At 43.6% G+C, this 24630-nt stretch overlaps 1 protein-coding gene across 5 annotated transcripts in view; it reads right to left on the bottom strand.

Annotated features, from left to right (window-relative positions):
* Positions 1–24358, bottom strand: part of SENP1 (SUMO specific peptidase 1) — a 33624-nt gene extending 9266 nt beyond the window's left edge. Inside the window, exons 1-16 of one of the 5 annotated variants that reach the window (XR_006278364.1) lie at positions 24230–24312; positions 21535–21584; positions 19994–20124; positions 18768–18852; positions 18109–18268; positions 16291–16450; positions 15576–15676; positions 15234–15484; positions 12225–12279; positions 10582–10620; positions 8762–8846; positions 7583–7735; positions 6758–6889; positions 5686–5889; positions 4477–4556; positions 883–949 (exon numbers count right to left, since the gene is read on the bottom strand). Coding sequence is in view for 4 of the 5 variants with exons in the window: in XM_043506672.1 (XP_043362607.1) it covers positions 883–949; positions 4477–4556; positions 5686–5889; positions 6758–6889; positions 7583–7735; positions 8762–8846; positions 10582–10620; positions 12225–12279; positions 15234–15484; positions 15576–15676; positions 16291–16450; positions 18109–18268; positions 18768–18852; positions 19994–20124; positions 21535–21538 (1707 nt within the window). In the remaining variant the exon portion in view is untranslated. Of the gene's footprint in view, positions 1–882; positions 950–4476; positions 4557–5685; positions 5890–6757; positions 6890–7582; positions 7736–8761; positions 8847–10581; positions 10621–12224; positions 12280–15233; positions 15485–15575; positions 15677–16290; positions 16451–18108; positions 18269–18767; positions 18853–19993; positions 20125–21534; positions 21585–24229 lie in introns of all 5 variants that reach the window. The other 4 variants (XM_043506672.1, XM_043506676.1, XM_043506675.1 and 1 more) reach the window with 4 other exon arrangements.
* Between the last annotated feature and the right edge of the window lie 272 nt (positions 24359–24630).

Here is a 24630-nt window from a genome sequence, read left to right as displayed (position 1 = left end):
AAATTGAAAAACCAGGGAAAACTTTCCCCTCTTATCTTTCAAGTTCTAGGCATTCTTAGATGAGACTTATAACCATACGTAAAAAGATTTAGTAAGTTTGATTTTTAAGTGGTCCCTTTAACACACCTATTCTTGAGAAAATGATACTGAGATTTGTAATGACCATAAGAGGTAAAGACCTTAGTTTTACATCTGGGGGTTAGTCTATACTAGAAGTGTTACAGCAGCATAGCTGTGCCACTGTAGCACGTCTGGTGAAGATGCTCTATGCCAAGAGGAGAGAGCTCTCCTGCTGGCATGATAACCGCTTCCACGAGAGGCGGTAGCTATGTCGGTGGGAGAAGCTCTCCCGCTAACATAACACTGTCCATATCGGCACAACTTACATTGGTCAGGGTGTTATTCACACACCTGAGTGACATCAGTTATGCCGACGTAAGAGGTAGCGTGTACAAGCCCGAGTCAAAACGCAGAACCTCCTGGTATAGCACAGGGTACTTTGCTACCAGGTACTGGATTTATGAAGGAGAATAATCAAAAAAACAAGCTGAATAACCACCATCAACTTCTTGAAAGATCTCCCATCCAAATACTGACCAGGCCCAACCCTACTTCGCTTGCAAGGTCTAATGCACAGCTACCATGACATTCACATACTCCAGGCCCCCAAATAGCAACACAGAGCACAACTCCCATGACATTCACCCAGCTATAGAAAGCTGGGGAACCATTATTCATTCCTGGCCATGTGATCTTCAGCAAATCACCGAACTGCTCTATGCCAGAAAATCATTCCCATCAGTAAAATGGGGCTAAAAATTATTTAAAAACTCACCACCTTCAGGAAGCTCTAAAGATTGAAAGCATGAAAGGGTCACTAACCATGAATAGGACCTCCGTCCCCTCTTCCCGGTGTGATCCTCCCAGTGCATTCAACCAAAAAAGCCTCCTAAAAGGAAACAAAGCAAAAGCAATTATGGCACGGGCAAGAATGAGCTGTAATTGCACATTGCTACTGTCGATTCCAACCGTGCTGTTAGCCAATAGGCTGAAATCTTGGGTCTCTATCTCAAATCCCACCTATCCCATTAGCCAATAGACCAAAATCTAAGGCCATTATGTGGTAGCTTAACAGTTTTGTTAGCTAGCGATCTAAAGAGCTGGGTCCTCAGCCCAAAGCCTAAATGCACTATTAGGCAGAACCTCCTGACTTGCTTGACCACATCTCAGTTGTAGCCTTATTTACCAGATGTTGGTGACTTCTTGCTATCGCAACAGCAGTTAAGTCTGAGACCACTGTATTTTAAGCCCATTTTCAGAGGTTTTATGTTTTTCTCATAATTCTTCCTTTCTCACAGATTTGTCTCATTCAGACTGGAAATAAGGTGTACATTTTTTAACAGTGAGATTAATCAATCATTGGAACAATTTACCTGGGTCATGGTGGATTTTCCATCAATGACAGTTTTTAAATGAAGACTGGATGTTTTGCTACAAGAGCTGCTCTAGGAATTATTTTAGGGAAGTTCTCTGGCCTGTGCTATCCAGGAAGATAGGCTAAATGATCACAATGGTCTCTTCTGGCCTTGGAATCTATGACTCTCTCAGTCTAGCTACTTAGAAATGGAAGAGCTATGGAGCTATTTTTGGAGTGAGTGAAGTGATTCTGGCATATGGAACTCAGAAAGCACTTGGAGATCTTAAGGGATGAAAGGTGCTAAATACAATCAATATTATATTGAAAGGGATTCCTAGCTAGGCATTTATATTGCACTTGTCTCCTTCATGTCCATATTTCATTTACATAACATTTACATTATAGCAGACTGTTCCAATTCTAAATATATGACTCACTCGGTGCAAACAGAGAGAAACCAGAAAGGATTTCAGAAACCTGAGAAAAAGTACAAAACACATCCCCTGCAATACCGGAGCGCATCACTTGAGTGCGCTGTGACTCTAAAGAGAGATTTAGCTACCAGACCAATTTAACCCTAGAATAAGAAATGCGTTAAGGGACATAGCAGCCTGAGTCCTATATTCAAAAGTTGCTTGAGTCTAAGTCCCACTGATTTTAAATGAGACTTGGGGACCTCTGCACTTCAAAGACTTCTGAAAATAGGACTTGGGAACCTTTGAAAGTTTTTGCCCGTTTTGTACCCTGCTGCATTTGTAACCCTGTTCTAACGACCCAGCTTCTCGGTTTGGGAACGTGCAGGGTCTGCTTCAAACTGGATGGCTTCATTTCTTTTCTTTTCTGGATTTCGCAATACTTCAAATGAAAGCTCCTTTCAAGTCTCCAGACTCTTTGGGGCAAGCCTGTTCGCACTGAAGGTTCCACATATATCTGAGAGTCATGCTCACAGGCAAGACAGCAGAACTGATTTTCAGCATGAGTCCAAGAGAAAATATCTTAGCCCTAGTCCAGGTTGGTAACAGTAGCTAAGGAACAAGCCACCCACCACTAGGGCACCATGGTTCTTAAAAGAGAAGTGATATGGGAGAGTGATATGTTTCGTGGTTTTTGAAGGGTGGAGGGAAAGCAGGAGGAATGTGTCACTCTGCAATGGAGGAGCTAGGTTACCAAGCTATTTGCCATGAACAGGCCAAGGTAAGTACATGGGCACTAGGCTTGCAAAATCCAGAGCGGAAACACTGGGTTCATTCCCGGAGATGTCAACAGGTGCCATCTCTCAAAGAGGCGGATGTTGGATTCTTGACCAGAATCCATCTCTTTGATCTGAAAATCAGTCCTGTTTTCTTTCTTTTAGAGAGATTGTGATGAATTGACAATTTCCTGAAATATCCAGAGCAAACTTAATGAAGTTAAGATTACGTTTATTGAATTAAATTCAATCTTACTGAATTAGTGGTTTTGGCCGTCATTGTATTACAAATGCAAATGTTTATGTACTATTGTGAGATTTTACAGACTTCTATAGCAGAAAGACAAGATTGCGTTCATCTCTGGAAGGTATGAGGAAGTCTAAAGGTTTTTTTGGAACAATACATGAGAAGTGGATTTCTGCAGGAAATATCCTGAGGTGAGGAGAATACAAATTTTCCCACTCCAAAGCCAACCTTTTGAAGATATGCCCTAGGGAAGAGAGATCCTTTGCATACTTCCTGCTCCTGGAAACTCCTGTTCAAAGACTCCTGAAGTGTATAAAAAGGAACTGAACATGTTATGAGTGTGCTTGTTTGAAGCTGAGTCTCTGATGAACTTGTAACCACAAGGATGCCCCTAAGGAAGGTATTAAAAGACTGCACCTGACAGGCCTATGTGAGGATTGCGATGATCTCTGATAAATCTACTAGTATGCATGTAGGTTCTTTTATTGTGTTTTAATAGGTTTTCTCTGTAATGCTTTTTACCTTAAGACTGAAGCAGGTTTGCCTAGAAAATGGTGTGTGATCACTTTTATCTGTAGCCCTTACACTGTTACCCATCTGCGAAGAGAAAGCAAGAAGGCACTCTGGGACAATCTGACCGTGCTGGGAGTTACACAATAAAGACAAGAGAACTGTGTAGTCTGGGAATATCCTAGTCAGAAGAGAGATGGAGGTCTCCACCACAGAAAGGCAACAGCTGAGGGAGCTGAAAGCAGAGAGCAGGTGCCCTTGCTGAACTATTGAGGGGGTATCCAGGTGTAGCTGCCCTGCACTGTGACAAAGATCACAGAAAAAGTGGTAGCATAGAATCTGGAGATAGCTGGAGTGCTCCGATGTCTGTAATTTATAGGTCAGTGGGGGGTTTTAAGACTGAGTATTTTATGGAAACTACTCTGGTCTCACTGGCTGACGATCTTCTGGCAACAGATGAAGATCAAGTGCTGATTCTTTTAGATCGGTCAGCGACACACCTAGGAGCCTTGACAAGGAAAGGCCCAGGTGCTCCTGTGGTTCCATTCCCTGGACATAGAGAATAGCATTGTACAATAGTTTGCATACCCTGATGGACCACTTATGTAATGCACCCACATAGTTTTATTTCATCACCTTTCTGTTCAACACAGGTGGTTCTTAGAGAAGATAGCGAGGCAGAGGACTACAATGTCTTCAGTATACCAATGTCACAGATCCATGTGTTTATTTCCTTAGGCCCAGATATGGCAGAAGCTCAGATTCCCCAGTGTTAAGTAGAGGCTGGGTTTTGGGATGAGAGTTAGCGAGGTTAGGCCAACCCCACATAAAACAGAAGTTACACTGTGGGGAAACAGCTGGAAGAAATGGTGGCAACACCTGCTCCCTCAGCTAAGAGGGTGTGCCTTTGACCAAAACACGGTGGGAGCAGGCTCCTTGCTGTATTCTTAGCTGCTTCTTGATGTTCAGCTACTAGTTGTGGCCAAGAGCATGGCTTTCCATCTATTCTCGGAATCTTAAATTTCTCATGTGTTACTTCATCATTTAGTAAGGGATGGGAATATTTGTAAATTTAAAAAAACAGTGACACTCAAATACAGATCAGCTACTCACAACAGTATCCTGCAGGCTTCGTTGTTTATTCCACCCATGGAATCGTAATAGGTGATGGTTTTCTTCCTGAAGTCTATAACCTACATAAAGAGAAAGACTTGTTAATAATAGTAAACAATAGTAAGTGACTTCCTCTTTCCCAGGACATATGTTCTGCAAATCTAGAGCCGTATTCACTATAAAGCAAGGATAAGAAAAAAAAACTGACAAGAATTTAGACAATCCACAGGGATGTCCCTTGAAATCTCAAGGATTTCTCGGAGGACTTTTCTATCAATGGTCCTTTTATGGCCATTACCACAGTATCAGTGCACTGTGCAATCTTTAACATATTTATACTCACAACACACCTCTGTGGGGAAGGGCAAGGCTATTATCCTCATTTTTACAACTGAGGAAACGAGGCACAGAGAGACTAAGTGACTTGGCCAAGGTCACACAGGATGTCTGTGGTGGAGCAGGAAATTGAACCCAGGTCTCCTGAGTCCAGGGCTAGCACTTTAACTACTGCACCACCCTTTTCCTCAATTACTATTCTACTTACTCCTGCTCTTAAATTTCACATGCCTATTGCTATTGTAAGGTAGCAGGAGGTTGCTTAATTCTGCACTCCCTCCAATTGGGCTACATCTTTCTAGTGCTGAAGTGCCAAGAACTGCATGCAGTATTCCAAGGGTAGTAGAAAGAGAGGACACATCTAGTTTTGCTGCTCACTGTCACCACTGCTGCTTTTCCATGTTTCTCTTATCAACCTCAGGTAGGTTTGGACAGGTGTCTTGGAGGGACCATGGAGTTGTGCAGGTACAGCAGAGGGCTTAATTTGGCCCACGGAACCCTTTATTACTGGTAATCATAAATCAAAGTGAAAAACCTTGACTGGCTGTCAGAGCGTAGGATGAGTTTTGTGGGACCAATGGGGTGAAATCTCTATGCAAAAACTGAGCAAATCTGACATGAATCCCAGCAAGACAAAAATGGTATCATCTCATTTTTACAGAGCCACTTTTTAGGTTAGAATCACGCTTTAAAAATTACACATATTTTGTGGCCCACCATAGAATTCCTGATCTTTAGCCATGAATGTGAATTTCTCAGTGTATATCTGCCTGGTGCACAAACCACAAAAGAGATGGGGAGGTTAAACAAATTCATGCTGCATCTGTTCCAGCTATTCATTCTTTTTAATACATTAAACAAATTAATACTCACGGCTAGGCACCAATGGACTCCAAGATGAATAGGCACCAAGAGAACATCCACAGAGAAAACATCTACTTTTTTTGTCCACCGTTTCACTGCTTGGTACCCAGCAGTTTTTAATTTGGTAAAAAAGAAGGTATTAAATGCATGAACTGTTGGCAACCCCTTCTCTTTGCTTCGCTCCATCAGCAAATTCATGTAGAAATTAATTATCTGGGAGGGAAAATCATCCATGTGTGTCAGTGTTATACTGCTGATAACTTTGCAATAATTACTTTGCATGCACGTGAAAAAGTGAAGTTTTCTGAGCAAAAGAGTATTTTCTAAAAACAGATTTCAGAACTTAATGTTAATGACTTGGATTTTGAAATTTTGGTCCTAAGCTCTACTAAGTAGTAGTTATTTCTTCAGAGTTCCTACAGCGTAGCTACAGGTATCCATTCTGCACTATGGAAGAGTAGCCCTTACGTTAAAATTTAGCAAAACGCTGCCCATTCAGATTATCCACCATCAGCCCACTCCTTCCTCAGTAGCCTTAGAGAAGAAGGGGGGTGAGGGGGAAGAAAAGGTGATAAGTCTACTTACTAGAGCAGGGCAAAAAAAAAAATTTTAATAGTAAATTGCTGAAAAATGAATTTTTTGGAGCACAGAAACTAGTTTTGAATCTGGGTCAAATTTGGTGGATTGTTTTTTCAGCCAAAACTGAAGGAAAAAAAAAAATCAGAAATGTTGACTGGAATTGACATTTGATGTTTCTTGGATCCAAACTTTTTTGGGGGGGGGGGGGGTGGGGGGGGCACTAAACTGAAAAGTCAATTATGCGCTTAGCTCTCCCTACTACCCAGGGCTGTATGAATGCAGTAAGCTAGGGTGGGATTTTAAAGCGTATCAGCCATTCTGCACTAACTCTCCATGTGGACACACTCAGCGTGCACTGAAAGTGCCCTCGGACAGTTTAGCTAAGGGTGTGTGCAGTAAGAGTGTCCGCATGGAGAGTTAGTGTGGAGTAGCTACTGCTTCCCCCAGAATCTTTTCACTTTTAGAAGTAAGGAACCCGCAGTTGCGTTGGTGAAGAAGTTACCTCATCATTAAGCCAGTTCAGGTTGTTCAAAGTCTGAATGTCTTTCCGGGTTATCGTTAACCGAAAAGCTTCGCTCAGGATCTCATCCTGGTTTCCACTGCGGAATACGCTCTTGATTTCCTTCTCCATTTCCTACAGAGGACACAAATGTGATGGGAACAAAAAGGAGCTTCTGGTATTCCAGTCCCACAAACTCAAGCATTCTAGCTACCTAAACTAGTAAAGAGCTTTCCCTTTCCAATGAGGAAAGGGAAAGGCTTGGTCCTATGACAGCTCCAACAAGCAAAAAGATCTTGGAATGCTGAGCTCAGGAATCTGGCACAAAAAACTATGTGGAGACAAGGTCTAAGTTAAGAACACACCACCAGACATCTCTGAATGATGTGACAATGACACTGCAGAAGCACAATGAGGATTTAGGCATCTGGTTAGTTAACCCCACTGGAACAATACAAAACTGGCTTGAAGCAATGGCAGCAGGAACAATACTGGGCAGAGACTGTCCATGTGGAAGCCCCTCTGTTCTTTGACTTCATTGGGATTCTGGATTTTAGGGCCAGAAAGGAGTCCGACCTCCTGTATCACACACGCCAGAGAACCTCATCCATCAAGATCTGCGTCAAGTCTGTAACTCCTGTATGAGCTATAGCATATCTTTTAGAAAGACACCCTGCCTTGCTTTACTTAATGAACAGTTTTTAGTGTACTATTTTCCCTTCCTCCCCATGGTATTTTGAATCAATTTCAAGATCAACATCTGCCACACCGAGTGCTTCTCCAAGACTTGCTAATTGCCTCAAGTGTTAATAATCTATGCAGATCTACCTCTGTGATTTCAGGGAATTCCTCTTCATTATCAGCTGATTTAGCATTCTCTTTCTCTTCTGGGAGAACTGTGACAGGGATCTCTTTCTCAAGAGGCACTCGAAGATTCAAATCCACTGGATCCTGTATCAAGTGTTCCTGCTCCTGCAATCTCTGAAAGAGAGATCTTTAGGTTAGAACAACAGCTGAGGATTTTTGTAACACCTTCTGGGCATTAAGTGTCCAATTCCCAACCAGTGTCTTGGACAGAGGGACTCATTTTAGAGCAACAGATTCTGATAAAACAGGGGTCGGCAACCTTTAAGAAGTGGTGTGCCAAGTCTTCATTTATTTACCCTAATTTAAGGTTTTGTGTGCCAGTAATACTTTTTACATTTACAGGGGCCGCAGACGGAACCCCAGACCGGCAGTGAGGGCCAGCGGACAGAACCCCAAACCGGCAGTGGGCTGAGCCGCTCAGCCCGCTGCCGGTCTGGGTTTTTATCCACCGGCCCCTGCCAGCCAGGGTACTGGCCGCCAGCCCCACTTCGCCCACTGCCGGCCCGGGTTCTGTCCATCCAGGCCGGCAGCGGGTGAGCAGGGCCAGTGGCTGGGACCCGGGGGCAGCGGACGGAACCCCAGGCCAGCAGCAGAGTGCCAGAGGTTGCCAACTCCATGGTAGAAAGTCAAAAGGAGCAATGTAATGGGTGAGTCCATGCACTGAAGGCCCCTAATCCCAAAACCATGACAGTCAATGGGAGGAGCGTTTTGGTTCATGCCCTTAAGCCTTTGCCTGTGGAGACCTAGATTCAAATAAGCTCTGTACCTTGGCTAGTGAGGGAGCAACACAGGTCCAATGATGCCAGCTGGCCAGGCAGGCAGAGGCTAGAGAGAGGTGCTTATGGGTAGCGTTTGCCCCAGACACCAATGGCCTCAAAAGGGGAAAGGCGGAGATAAAATCCTTCCACTTCCCTATGGTTTATTTTTTGTTTTGTTTCCTCATGACCCCTTCTGATTTCCATTTTCATTTGCAATCCCCTCTATTTAGCACACATTTATTTGTGATCCCCAGTCCAGCAGCATATCCACTGGCTCAGGCTACTCCCAACTCTATATATTTTAAGCCACCAACTATCTGAAGAACCTGGAAGGCAGCTTTAAACCCTAACGCTCCATGCTAGATATGCCCAGATGTTTCACCTGGCTCTGCAGCTGCAATGCCAAAGCTTTCTGCTCTTCTATTTGACGCCATCTCTCCCGAGCTCGTGAATCGTAGACGCTGGTTCTGGAAAACAAAGACATTGGTACCAACGGCATGTTTGTTGCAGGTGTTAAAGAGGACCACAAAAGGAAAATAGATCGTATTAAACTATCTACAGCCACTGGGTTAGCTTCTTGCCTACATTAACAAATTCACTGTGCACAGCTCGGGCATTATGAGGCATATTTTGTATTATTTGCAATTCATGTTTACTTGGGTAGCTTAAACAGTTCGTATTCTGGCAGCAGCAAAGGGATTATGAATACCAAGTACCTGAAATACTGAGAATTTTTCACCTTCTGTTACTTACTTTCCACCGCACAGAACACACAGTGGAGATTTCAGGCAGGTGGGCAAACAATAAGCAGTTTCTATCTCAGCATCTGTGAGCCTAGTTAGCTCAGTCAGTAGAGCATCAGACTTTTGGAGGGTGGTGAAGCACTGGAATGGGTTACCTAGGGAGGTGGTAGAATCTCCTTCCTTAAAGGTTTTTAAGGTCAGGCTTGACAAAGCCCTGGCTGGAATGATTTAGTTGGGGATTGGTCCTGCTTTGAGCAGGGGGTTGGACTAGATACCTCCTGAGGTCCCTTCCAATCCTGATATTCTATGATTCTATCTCTCCAAAAGACAGCTGTGTCCTCTCCCACCCCACCTGTCTCACTACAGCCCAAGAACTTCCAGAGAGGGAGCAGTGGTGGTTTGCTTTTGTTTTTCAAGGCAAAAATGGGATGAATCAGGTGTCTCTAGCAGGAAGAGAACCATAGCACAGCCCAGAACCAAGCAAAGCAATAGGAATCAGTGTCACTACAGTACTTAATACATGGCTTAATCCTGCAAAGTGCTGAGCCCTCTGGCCATGATCCAGCAAAGTACTTCAACACATGCTTGACTTTACAGTATGTGAGTGTTCCCACTGAAGTCAGTCCGCATGCACAATGTAGCTTGTCATCTAGCTTGTGACCAGATGTCCCGATATGTAGGGACAGTCCCAGTATTTGGGGCTTTTTCTTACCTAGGCTCCTATTATCCCCCAACCTCTGTCCCGATTTTTCACACTTGCTATTTGGTCACTGTATTGTCACCTTCCTCACTGTTATAAGTTGGAAACATTCTGTAGGCATCACAGAGGAAGTGAACCTTATGAAGGGAACTGAGGGAGGATACGTAATTCCTGGGAAAAGTTTGTACCATGCTTAAGGGGATGACATGGGAAAAAGCACAGAGGTACTTGAGGGAAAAGTAGACGAACAGGTAGAAAAAGCTGGGAGAAAGGTAGCTGTCAATGCTGTGATAGATCTGATAGGCTGGGAGGAGCTAAAGTGCAAAGCACCTTAAGGCAAAGGTCAAGAAGCTTGTATGCAACGTGTGAAAGACAGAGCCAGGGGATGGATTCCATGACAGAAGAGATATGATCGAAGCTAGGAAGAGGTCCAAGATTCCGAATGGACTGAAGGGAGGCAAGATTGCAATAGTCAAGGACAGAAAGGAGGTGAATGCACGAGACAAGACATCAGATAAGGGCCTGGATGAGAATTTAGCCATCTGGACAGAGATGGGGGCCAGATATACAAAGTTATTTAGATAACTAAAGCTGCAGACAGGTGTTTTTGTAAATCACATTAGGTACCTATCTGCATCTTTAGGTGCCTACACACTTTGTAAAACTGGTCTAGATCTTAGAGATGTTAGATCATTTGTTGACCTTCTGAATAAAAACAAACCAAAGCAAATGGAAAGAATCAAAATGTGAGGAACTTACAATTCTTTGATCCACAATTCTGCTTGAAAGAAAGGGAGGCTAAAAGAGGGGGGGAAAAACAAGACAAAATGTGAATATTGCTCTACATGGACAGTGGACAACTGTTTTAATTGCTCACATAACAAATAATTGTAATCTGAGTATGCCCATGACCCTTGGATGAAATGTGAAAAATTTAAGACCATCTTTAGCATTAAGGTTCAAGTCAATTAACTGCATACCAACCCAGTCATGAGAGGAAAGGAAAGTTCAACATAAGAACATGATTGCTGCACCACAGAAGCATCAACAGAAACAGGAATACACAAAAGTTCCTACAGCAACCTGAATTATTTCTCAGAGGACAAATATTTTCCCCCTAGTTTATTTTAAAAGTAACTTCAGCCCTTCACCATCAAATGAAAGTTTAATATAGTATTAGCCAAAATTATTGGGTTAGTGGGCCTTTTATTGCAATCTGTAATAGAAATAACAACAGTAATACACTTAAAAGTCAGACCAGCATAGCTATGTCAGTTAGAGATGTGAATTTTTACCAATATAGCTATGTACGTCCTAGTGTAGATAAACCTATACCAACCTCTGAGTGCCTCTGCCAGTTCAGGGAGCCGACAAACTACATCAGCAAAAGCACTTTTACCCCAGTAGAGCTGTCACTATACTAGGAGGGTTTTGCCAATTTGATTATGCCAGCAAAACTTTTAAGAGTAGCCCTGGCCTTGATTTTCCAATGGGGGTTGCTAAGCACTTTGGAAAATCTGACCCTCAAGATTCTGTGCTTCAGATTTTATATATTGCAAAGAAACCATTTCTACATTTAACTTTCTGCCAGGATATCAGCTATGATACAAGCTGGGGGAAGTCAGTTACATGGAAAATATCAAGCCTACGGGGGGGTGGGGGGGAGGGGAACAGTGGGAGAGCAAACTAAAAAGGTCACAGTGTGATGCCATTATGAAGACAGACAATGCTATTTAAAGATGTATATGTAGGGAAATTGCTTGCAAAACTAGGCAGGTGAGAGTATTGCTCTGCACATCACTAGAATTGTGCCACCTGGAATGGTCCTCCCAGTCCCATACACATCAATTTAAGAACTGAAAAGAGAGACTAGGGAATATTAAAACAGGTGACAAAGATGATACAAGGATCAGTGCATCAGACACTAAGGAGAGAATGGGGGAGATTTAATTCATGTAGATTCAACTGCAGACTCACAGAGACAATCCCACAGTCTAGAAATAGCTTCCAGGAAAGGTTTCTACTGAAGGGAATTATTCACAATTGCAGAAGATAATGACATAAGGAGCCACAGCCTGAGCTAAGCAGAGAAATGTTTAGTCTAGATATTAGGAAGCAGTACTCAAGAGAGCACCTGGGCAAACTCCAGAGGTGCTCAAGGCACCGTCACTGCAGACTCAGGGACATGCTAGATGTTCATGGAAGCAGTGGAGGAGGTACCCTGCAACATGCAGGTGATCAGAATATAAGACTAGGTTAGTCATCTGGAAAAAATAATCCAAGTGCAGAATCTGCACAAGTTGGCAGTGACAGAGCAAAGAAACAGCCAATTAACCAGAGGCAAGAAGATATTTTGAGAGTAATCATCACCCTTTTTTATATGTGCCATTTTACAAACTTACCTTGGAGTCGGAGTTCTGGAATCTTTTACCTTGAGCACAATGACTGAGTCGGATGCTACCCAAAGCAAAAGAAATAATATTAATCAAACCCTTGCTAGTTTTTAATATACTCCCTATGCAAATTTCTGTTCCTTATGCCCCATTCTCATTCTTAAAACAGGTTTTCAGTCTGGATTCAAAATTCTAATCTTCATTTTAAACTTCAGACAGGGATGTTCAAAGGAATCTAAGGGAAGTAGATGCCTGATTTGGGTGCCTAATTCCCTTAAGTTCCTCTGAAAGCTCAGCTTTAAAGGTACATTAGATTTTAGATTACAAAAATAAAAGATTATAAAATCATTCATGTTATCCTAGAAGATATTAGTATTGAAAACTAACACTGTCTCAAACCATAAAAATAATCTAAAATAATACATAAAATTGTAACAGGCAGAGGAAGTATGAATGGCTTGAAAGAGGGGAGAAAATAGAACAGAGGAGACTAGAACTACAAAGGGAAATAAGATAAGCAGTGGGAAGAGAAAGAAAGGAGTAAGTTGTATGTTTGCTGTACTGTACTGTATTTGATGCAAGAGCTGCTGCTGTGTATTTAAACTGACTGGATGCAGAGTATTTGGAACGAACCTGGAAGGGTTTTGTTATTTAGCAGGTTCTCAAGAAGAGATTTGTATTGAAACCACCACATTTGGGACCTGTGATTTTGATACACACCAAGGACAATGCAGTTTTGTAACCCCCATCTATTCTTAATTTCTCAGGCTTTAAAATGTAACGAATAAGTCAGGAAATAGGATGGTGACAAAACCCCTCAATTTACCTCTCTTTCCCTGCACTTCCCGATTTATAACCCATCTCTCAGGATAAAAGATGCATTGTGCATTGTTGTTTGCAACATGCTTCGAATCCCAAGGATTAAGAGGGCCACAGAAAGACAAATATATGATTAGGCGTGTAGGCAATGCCAGCTAAAACTGCCTGTCAAACACTTTCCATCATATGCTCATTTTTGAATAGCTATAGCTGAAACATACATCTTTTGCAAAAAGAAAAGGAGTACTTGTGGCACCTTAGAGACTAACAAATTTATTAGAGCATAAGCTTTCGTGCGCTACAGCTCACTTCATCCGATGAAGTGAGCTGTAGCTCACGAAAGCTTATGCTCTAATAAATTTGTTAGTCTCTAGGGTGCCACAAGTACTCCTTTTCTTTTTGCGAATACAGACTAACACGGCTGCTACTCTGAAATACATCTTTTGGGAATTTTTCCTGCTTGCTCTATGCTTCCAGGTGATGTGTGGGGGATAAGCAAATTGCCTGCAGCCATTTCTAAGCTGGGAGATGGTGAATAAGGAACATTTTCCCCCGATGTATAAAAAATGAGGGGAGGGAGGTGAAAATGCAAGAAGGCTGAATGTAACACTTCCAAGAGTCCCAAGTGACTTAGGAGCCTATATCCCACTGATTTTCAATGGGACTTGGGCGCTTTTGAAAATTTTATCCTGAACCTTAGACAGCTTTAAAAATTTCAGTCCAAAGGGAGATGGATGCTTTTTTGGATTTGAAATTGCAAGGGGTCTGGAGTGATTTTTCAAAGACACAAATAGCAGGTTGGTGCCTAACTCTCATTTGTGCTTTTGAAAACCATCTCTCCTTGGCTACCCAGCTCCCTAGGAGACTTTGAAAATGTCACTCAAACTTGAAATCTGCCCAAGGCATGGCCCTACAAAAGTAGCAAGCACTTGGCTAAGTTTTTCCAAAAAGAACTGATTTTCAAATAATCCAACTGCAGACATTTGGAAATATGCACTGCTGCACATATTCAGAAGAAAATTATTTTCCATACTGGCAAGCACATTGCCCAAAATGCCTAGAGATTTGCTCCAATTTAAAAAACGAAAAAAAAAAAGGATTAATAAGAGATTAATAAGACTGTGACTTTTCACCTTGGAAAAATGATGACTAAGGGTGGATATGACAGAGGTCTCTAAAATCATGACTGGTGTGGAGAAAGTAAATAAGGAAGTGTTATTTACTCCTTCTCAGAACACAAGAACTAGGGGGTCACCAAATGAAATTAATAGGCAGCAGGTTTAAAACAAAAAGGAAGTATTTCTTCACACAACGCACAATCAACCTGTGGAACTCTTTGCCAGAAGATTCTGTGAAGGCCAAGACCATAACAGGGTTTAAAAAAGAACTAGATAAATTAATGGAGGATAGGTCCAATCAATGGCTATTAGCCAGGATGGGCAAGGATGATGTCCCTAGCGACAGGGGATGGGTAATTTGATGATTACCTGTTCTGTTCAGTCCCTCTGGGACACCTGGTATTGGCCACTCTTGGAAGACATGATACTGGGCTAGATGGGCCTTTGGTCTGATGGCCGTTCTTATAATCTCCTTCAGGCAAAAGCCATGGGTAAACATTTTTAAAGCACTTATGTGACTTAGGAGCCTAAGTCTCATTGATTCTCCTAAATTCTCATTGATTCTCCTAAATCAGATTTGGATATTTTACTCAAGCCTGGAAATATCAGTGCAAAGGGTGAACCTTTCCAGAAGTTACAGAAATGGGGAATTATAACAGAAGCTATTTAGGACCTTCACTATAGCAATCGCTACCAAGGACCACAATGATATGCTTATGTTGACATCAACTTTTTAGGCATTTTGAACAAGGAAGCCATTTAACCGGTCTTCACACATTTGCTGCTCCTACAATTCACCAAAGCAACTACAAGGACAGAATAGGACCTACCCCTCCTCTCCCACTATGGAAATAAATTAGATCCAAGTCTGTTACCCGCAAGCAAAACTTGGGATGAAAGCGAGCAATGAGCACTGGTTTAAAATGTTATTCAAACCATATTTGTTACATGTATTGCAGTAGCGCCTAAGAGTCCCAGTCATGGGCCAGGGCCCCATTGTGCTTGGCGCTGCGGGGCGGGGAAACAGAACAAAAAGGAGATCTCTGACCTATACATTTAGTTGATCTCAATGTATTTTTACCTTCAGACTGGGCGTTGGATGCTGGTAGATTATCTTGCTGATGCTGAGTGCTGGTATTATCGGACTCAAAAGTAACATTTGACGGATAACTGGATACAGGATACGGTGGTGGCTTGTGTGATGGCTGCTCCTGTGTTCCCAGAACACTAGCTGACTGGCAGCCTGGAGCGAGGCTGTACATTTCAAATGGTTTTGCATTCTTGCATGGGGTTTCTTTCACTACGTTTTTACTGGAACTCAAACATCTGGACCTACACACAAACAGAAGATTAAAGCTCCCAAAGAAGAAGAATTGCACCATGGTACTGACTCTCAGTTGGGGAGGGTATTTCATATACTCACAGGTGGAGGAAAGGCGAGGCTGGCTTGGATGTTGAGAACTGTTTTCCTGTGACCACTTGAAGCAGCTGCCTGTAGATCTCTCGCTCTTCCTCTCGAACTGTCTGCAGAGAAATAAGCAGACACTTCATCACTACCCTAAGACTCAAGTCAGGCTTAACAAATACAAAGACTATCAATAATAGTAAATGAGCAGGAGCAGAGATAGACACAGTGAATTATATACACTCTGCTGGAGCAGATACCCTCCCACAATCACACACCAGGGGTCTCAGGAACTTACAGATCTTAAGCGCCATAGGATCTTAAGAGCTACCAGGGCTAGACTGATTGCAGAGCTTGCCAACTCCACAGGAGAAAGGCTGCAGTCCGAACTTCTGCCTAATGGAAACTGAAAGTACATCAGAAGCAGGCACTACTCCATCTATAAAGGGGAATGTTGACTCTAGTCTTCAAAGCGCACAGGAACCCTTGCTCAACCTCTTCACATCTCACAAGGCTGGCAGGGCCGAATCAGGTTTCCTGAGGTACTCTTGTCATTTTCCCCCTCCTGAGATCTCAAGGGGAAGTTGCCACTCCGGTTGCAGCAGGATTTTGAAAGGGGTATGGGTTAGAATTCAGGAAGAAAGCAGCACTTGAACATCCCAGACAGCAGCATACAGTGCTATCCAGTGGAAGATCTTGTATTCAAACTTAAGTCTCCACTGCTTGTTCTTACCTCTTCTGCAGTGCTGACAAATCTCCTCTGAGTTTTCTTGGGGCTTAGCAGGCTGCGACGGCATGAGGGACTTGTAACGGGCTTGATTGGAAACGTTTTTTCATAGGCAGATATGTGGCAATGATGGTTTGACTTCCCTACAAAACTATTTGACATTCCACTGTGGAAAGAGGACAGAATGTTAGTCTACAAAATAAGCATTACAATCACAGACATGTATACATTTTCCCAGAAACCCCCTCAAAGAGCCTGGAAGAAAAAAAGAGACCGATGCAGGGCTGGAGCAACCCTTTTATTCTCTCCCTAGATTCCTGTATGGAGCAAGAATGCAACAGAAATTCTCCCCCCAGGTAGATCAGGGAGCAAGGAGAGCCTAGGGACACAGCAGGAAACTGGATTCTCCATTCTTCTGTCCAAGGACCTGGGACGGTGTTTAGATGCACAGAGACAGCATTTCATTGCTGCCACCGGCATGTGCATATAGAGGGGACAGGAGGGGCTGGCCTCCATTTGAGAGTGTTGATCTGAGGCCCACCCCAAAGATCCTTGTGAACATCAGCAGGGATGCAGGAAAACCCTTAGAACTTTTAATGATTTTAAAAAAAAAAAAATTTGGCCATCTTCTTGAAAGTGGGATTGATCAGAAACTGGCATTTTGTGAAATTAAAAACAATCTAAAATTAACAGACCCCACATGCACCCCTTTAAGCTGATTTTACACTTAAGTACAGTTTAAAACTCTGGCCCCCAGATGGCACAATGATCCTGATTAAAACACAATTCTGAAAGTTAAGATGGAAGGTATCTCTATTGCTGCTGGTCAGAGAAGCAGAATTAACAGCTGCTTCACTGGTCTTGTTCTCACCTAGTCATATTTTTTTCCATCTCTCTCATCTCGGGCTCCAGAGAATAATTCATGAACTCACTTTGCAATTCAGATATAGTTTCAATAGCTACTCTATAGGAATTCCCATCTGTTCACAGTACTAAGTTTTTGTACTGGTATAGCTTTGTTAGGGATGTGCTTTTTTAAACCAAATATAATTATACCAGTACAGCCCCTAGCATGGAATACGTATACCAGTATAAAGCTCCCTTATATGGGAATAAGGTATACTGGCATACGGCAGGTTTATACTGGCATAAATATCTCCATTCTAAAGGGGGTTGTACTGTTTTAACTAGACTGGTATAGTATAAGTGCCACAACTTGTGTGTTCAGATAAGGCATAAAAGGGGATTTTTAAATGCACTCAAAGTTGGGTTAAACCTGTTCCCTTCTGAGTCACTCTTACTACTCCCTCGCCCCCCCCAACACCCTGCTCCTGCCTTCCCCCCCATTGGCTGCCAAATGACGATGGAATGGCAAAGAATGACCATAGCGCAGTTGTGGAGAATGTTTCTCCAACTATTATTTGATTGGGACCTTAAGGATCTGTGTGAAGGGCCCCTCCCCCCCAAAAGGCTATGCTATGCAAACTTTCTAAAGATGACAAATTTTATCGCTGTGGTGATAAGATTTTCAGATATATCTACCATGTAGGCAGACAGCAGCTAGAGCCCAGGAGGACCTTGGCCTCTATGAGGACGCAAAAACAGAGTCACGTTAGACACCAAATCATCACTCATTCAATGCTATAATGAATTTTGTTAAGATATTGAAAGATTTGGGATTGCTTATCAAAGACTTTTAAAAGATGTCATGCTGCTTGGGTGTCTGAGGGGGCAGTAAAAACTCCACAATACACAATTTAAATGAATGGTCTCTAATGAGGACCCTGTGGAAGTGTGTTAAAGATAGAACAGAACCATACACACCTTGGAGTTTTGCGAGTGTCGAGATACAAGTTTCGACTCACTCTAGGTTTCTGTAACATAGAACCCAGGGTGGGTACCAAACCCCTCCACTGTCCGTTGGCACTTGGTCCCAACGTTCTCAATTCTCCCGACACCCGGTAACTCTCAGAGGATGGAACTTCTGCCAGGAGAGAAATATTAAAAACAGTAAATAAAGAGCCCACATGCTCAGCTCCAACTATTCAGCATTAAAGGACCTCAGGTATCACTTGACTTCAGTGGGACTGTCTGTATGTGTAAGAATTCAACCACATGGAACAACTTGCAGGATCAGGGCCTGAAGGATGCATTTAGAAATATCCACACTCCCCATGCCCCCCTCAAAAAAACCAAAACAAACAAAACTTGCACAACTCAAATGGCTATAAAGGTTTTATTCTAACTTTCCAAAAACATAACTCAGTCCTGGGGTGAGAAAATGGAATATTCAGAGGAACCTGGCCTTAACTCCCTTTGCAAATCCCAGCCTAAGACAATATTTGAGAAAATATTATGAGTGACAGAGTAGGAGGTGCCAGCTCAGCCTGAGTTAAAGTGTTTTAATGCAAGGCTATAATTTCTGAGCACTTAGAAAAACACCTGCTGTGTAACTGAACTGACTCCAGATAAGCTTGTTTTACCTGAGTAGTAACTTGGATTAGATGATGCACTTCCCGTGGAGCATGTAAAAGATCTCTCCAAACTGCCAAACTTATTTGGTAAAAACTACACAAAAAGAAAATCAAATTATTAACTGTTAAGGTTATTATTTAAAGAAAAATGACACTGGGACATGAAAAATAAAGCTACGCTACTCTAATATCTTCTGCAAGTTACTAATCTATGACAGTGTGATCATAGGATGAGTTGTAATATAATGTCAACACTTTTCTGACAACTTGGCAAATTTTTGAGATGGCACCATCCACAGGCAGCCTTGCAAAATTCTACTATTCTGGGGTGAATTTTTTTTTGATTATTTTTTTTTGAGATGTCAGTAAAATATTAAAGTTTATCACCACCACAGTATGGGGCAGGCAACCAGATTTCATACCTAAGCTGGTAAATTTTCATAACTATCTTGCAAGTGCACGATTGTCTCAAAAGTAAGCGTATGCAATTTTGTGTAGCTTCCTAAGTTATATGTGAGAGTTTGTACGCACATACAAGGGTATAGCTTTCACAAAATATATATTTGTGTGTATCCATACGTGTGTAGCTTTCACATGATATATTAGTTTGTGTGTGTACACATGCAAGTGTAGCTTTCTACATTGATCAGTAAACACAGACTACACTCTGGTGCAAGAGATTTTTTTTTGTTATATTTTCAGAGAGTGCTTAGCAAAATCAGGCTTCAGATGCTACTGTAATACAAATACTAAAAAGATTGCAACGTCAAATGTGCAAGATTTTAGAATTCAAAGACTATTCTGCATCACTGTATTATCATTTATATATTGTGGCAGCACCACAGGACCCGTCACAGATCAGGACCCACTGTGCTAAATGTTGCACAAACACAACAAAAAGACAGCCCCTGCCACAAGTAGCTTACAATCTGAGTGTGAGACAAGAGACCACAAGTGGATAAATGTATAGACAGGGAAAGCACAAGGACATAATGAGACAAAACCAGTCAACATGAACAGCAGCTGTCACAGCATATCAGTTGCCTAATTACTGTGAAATGTCTTGTACACATCACAGCAGAAGAGAGCTTTAAGAAGGGATTTCATTTTGAAACTGGCTCTTCAGAAGATTAAAAATAAATCTGACCAACAGAAACATTAAGTCAAAATGATGCATTTCAGCAACTTGAATTGATGTGAAGTTGTAAATGAGTAAAGAGTAAATGATCCCAAACCTTGTCATCAGACAGTGAAAACTGATCCCCTGGAATAGCAGTCTGTTGTAGAGGAAAGGCCTTGAATATCGAGTTGTGATTAGCCAACGTTGCGTCACCAGCTTCCATCCTCATAGGATCAGCAATCTCATCTGAGAAAACACAGATCTGTATTCAATTCTCACAAAGGGCTCTCCAATGAAGCAGGCATTTTCCATGCAATCTCACTTTTAAAAAGTTTCTGTCCAGTTAATGCCAATGAATGGTTTAGTAAAAGCATCTGAACATATTGCAAAAACCAAGGGGAAACAGTAACCCCAAAACCTCTACCTAGAAAACATCCCCGCACATCATGGAAACACCTGAATATATTTTGTATCCTTCTTTTTTGCTTCTAATCCTGAGATCATTAATCCCTCCTTCATAAATGATACAAAGACTCTAAAGAAGCCAATAAAAGTTTTATAATGATGATAAAATAATAATAAAAAACCCCACCCAGCTCTTATGCAATTTTCACCAGTAGATGATAAAATTGTTAGATAGGTAAGAACCATCAACATGCTAGAATATGAGAAGCAGCCTGATCTAGTTGGTAGGGCACTGAATAGGGGATCGGGACAAAGGGGTTCTATTCTGGTTCTGCCTCTGCCCTGCTGTGTGACCTTGCCCAAATCTGTGCCTCTGTATCCCCTCCTGTCCTTTGATTGTAAGAGACGATTCCCTGCCCTAAAGAGTTTACAATCTCAATAGAAATGATAAAATGTGTTTGTCCGGTGTCAGGGACAATGGGGTTCTAACCTCTGTTGGGGCCTCTAGGCACTACTGATATTAATATTAATATTAATTAAAGGGTATAAATGCCAAGAAGGGAGAGGAATTATTTAGGGTGATATATGAGGCTATAACTATGGGAAATTAAGGGACAGAAAATTTAGGTTATCTGGAAACCTTCTTAGCAGTAAGCAGTCTGACACATGAAGCAATGGAAGCCTCACTGATTAAGACATTTAGTCCTGATCTTGCACTATCCCAGGTGCTTTAATATCATTATTTTATATTTATGGGCATGATTCTCCTCTCATTTATATCCTCTTATATCACCGATTTCAGTACACTTACTCCCAATTTATACTAGTGTAACTGATAGCAGAATCTGGCCCTTTTTTCCCCTCTCAAGTTTGCTACAGCACAGAACTGATATTGATCCTTCAATACAATTTAAACAGCATGAGGAATAAACAAACATGGGACTGAAAGTGCTATATCGTTCATACCAAGCCTGCTCCTAGTTCATACCAAAAGCTAGAGGCAGCAGTAGTGCCTGGAAATGAGACTCAGCTTATTGTGCATTTCACTTCTTCAGTGAAAATGCAAGAACATTTTAGCTGCAAGTTTCTTTTACATGATGTTACAGAGATAAGGCCCAGGCAAAACACAGAATTCCAGAGGTTGCGTGTGTCAAGGCAGCACTCAGATTCCCTATTGAGTTTGGTCCTGTACACACCTAGAGACAGCACACCCTCTCTAACACAGTTTGGCAGAAATGCACATGCACTTACCCATTTCCAGACTGCTCGCATCACTGATGCTGATGACAAACTCAAGGGGACTGAAAAGGAAGAGAAAGAATACATTTATAGACATGGTGCACACAACACAAAATACTTCAAATAGCCAAATCAAGTATGAACCTGATGTCCAAGCAGACACTAGCTTTCCCTGAATGAAAAGAACACAGAGACAGCAGGAGAGAGGGAACTTGCTAACCAAAGGTTTTAGAGCTTCCATTCTATCTCAGTCTGTTACGCTATGCACCCATTTTTCTTCACTAAATGTTGGCAGCTGCCATCTTTTCTACATGCTCCCGCCTCATTCCTGGGACAGTCCTATTTCTCATCTGGTCTACCGGACACCTGGTTGACTGGTGAGTTACCTACCACTATACAGAATGTTTCTGAAATGCAACAAATTGCACTCACATCACCAACGACATAGGCCTGCAGGCTCTCTAGACCACAGGTATGCACTCTCCCCTCTGACAGAAGCTGCTGGTAAAAGCTCACCTTAACTGATCACTCTCGTTACAGTGTGTATGGTAACACCCATTTTTTCATGTTCACTATGTATACAAATCTCCCCACTGTATTTTCCACTGAATGCATTCAATGAAGTGAGCTGTAGCTCACGAAAGCTTATGCTCAGATAAATTTGTTAATCTCTAAGATGCCACAAGCACTCCTTTTCTTTCTGCTCTCCAGTTCAGTATGGAATAAGACTGGCTACAGAACCAGTGCTGGAGGATTTGATCTCCCATCTATTTGCTTTGAACAAGAACAGCTTTGCAAAAGACCTAGCAGTTTGACTGCTAGAGGGAAAGTCTGTTTGCATAAGATGTAGACACATGCAGCATGGCAGGATACAGGTGCACACTAGTCTTCAGGCAGAGAGAAGGCTGCTGCCATGTCACCTTGCAATCCCAGCAGCGCATAAGAGTAGCAAGAATGGACAGGTCTAGTACTTGAAAGGGAGACCGGCAGTTATCTGCTGCAAGGTTCAATAAGTGATATTCTTGTTGCCTCAGAGTCAGAAATATCCACAAACACCCAGCTAAAGGAGGTTCACAAGACATAAAACTGAGCTCCTGATCACATATAGTCTTGAATTTCCTACAGTACTTTTTGTAAGAGACGATCCAGAGGCTTACAGCCCTGCGGCAACAGTACGCACCACATTAGGGCTTTTCTCCTTTAGATCTTGTAAAGAGAAAGCTTCCAACAGAAGGAACTTTTTTCCTTTTCCCTTTAGTAAAAGGCAAAGATATTACAATATTTTCCTTTCCTACTGTTTATTCTGTACAAAGCACAATATGGATGGTGTTTCGTTTCTTTTGGCTGGGATAGGGGCATGGAGAACAGTAGGTGGTTTTAGCAGTTATAGAGGAACTACAGGGAGAATTTACAGGAGGGCTATATCAGGGGATGTTGGAGATTAAGGGGTGAGATCAAGAGGTAAATTGGTGAGTGGGAGTGACACTGAGGAAGTCTTACAGGTTACAAAGTAGAACAAGGGATTTCAGTAGTTGAGGGGGGACACATACCAAGGTTGTTAGGAGCATGGGGGACACAGAGGAATGTTAGCAGATGGGATGCACACACACCAGGACAGGGGGCACTGGGTCTATGGAGGGGATATCAGAGGGAGATGTTACTATGGAAGGGAGAAAGACATGAGGAGATGTTATGCGTTATGGTGGGGGAATACAGAGGGTATGTTAGCAAGTGAGGAAGGAAACACACATGGCAAGGGGTTAGAGATTAGACAGACGAGAGCACCAAGAATTATTAGGGGTTACTGTGTGTATGTGGGAATGTGGAGAACAGGGGGATAGGTCAGTGGGAGGAAAGGAGATCCACAGCAGATTTCAGGTTTAGATAGGGAGAAACACGCCAGGTGCCTGACAGGGGGATAGCGGCAGGTGCCGGAGACAATAACTGTTAGGGGTTACAGGTGGCGATACAGGAGAGATGTTAGCAAGCCAGAGAGGGAGTCACAAGGGGTATGCGTGTTTGGGGTTCAATGGGGAAAGAGAAGAAGAGAGACAGGCATCTGATGGGGCAGGAAGGGAGCATACAACCACCATGGCAGGGGCCTGAAGGGGAAGACGCAGAATCTGACAGGCGGATGTTAGCAGGTGGTGGAACACAAGGAATTACTGGGGGTAAAGGTTGGGCGGGGGGGAGAGGGAGCACCATGGGATCATGAGGTCTCAGGAGAATGTTACCAGGAAAGGGAAGTAGCGGTGGAGAGGGACGTTAGCGACAAGGGGACACATTGAGGGGGACCCCAAGGGCTCAGAGAGTCTGACCGGGGAGACTGCAGGGGGGAGGGATAAGAGTGGGAGGCATTCAGGGGTCAGAGTTACGGGGGGGGCGAGGGAGCGCAGCACCAGCAGGGGTGGGGACCTATGGGGGAGACACCACCAGGGCCTGAGGGGAGGGGGCCAGCCGGGAAGGTGCGGGGGAGAGGACTGGGGGGGTGGGGGGAGACGCACCAAGGATCATGGTGTCTGACGGGGGTGGAAGCAGGGGGAATGGGGTGGGTGGGGGGACATGATGGGAGGCACTCCGGGGTAGTGAGAGCTCCTGGGGGGGCCCGGCGGGGGAGGGGTTGACCGGCGGGAGGGCTGAGAGGCCGGGCTCTGAAAGGCGGGGGGGGGGCGCACCGAGGTCCCGGGGGCGGGTAGGCCTCTCTTACCGGAAGCGGAACCCGCCGGAGCGCGCGGGCCCCTCACCCCCAAGCCCCGGCAACGAGGCGGCCGGAAACGGCGGGAGCCGGGCGGGAGGTAGCGGAAGTGACGCTTCGGAGAGCGCCTCGGCGCGGGGCAGGTCGGGAAGCGCGCGGGCGGGAGCCCGCCCCTCAGGGGGCGGGGCGGCGCCAGGCCAGAGCGGGGCTGGCCGCTCCGGCGGGGGGGATGGGAGAGGAGCGTGGGTGGGGGGGTCGGTCTGTCCCCCCCCCCGGGGAGCAGGGGCGGGGCGAGGGGGGAAGGGAGAGGAGCGTGGGTGGGGGGGTCGGTCTGTCCCCCCCCCCGGGGAGCAGGGGCGGGGCGGGGCGGGGCGAGGGGGGAAGGGAGAGGAGCGTGGGTGGGGGGGTCGGTC

The sequence above is a fragment of the Dermochelys coriacea genome, chromosome 20, assembly GCF_009764565.3.
Source record: "Dermochelys coriacea isolate rDerCor1 chromosome 20, rDerCor1.pri.v4, whole genome shotgun sequence".
Classification (NCBI taxonomy): Eukaryota; Metazoa; Chordata; order Testudines; family Dermochelyidae; genus Dermochelys; species Dermochelys coriacea.
Note: the sequence above shows the minus strand (reverse complement) of the source record. Positions and strands in the feature narration are given on the sequence as shown.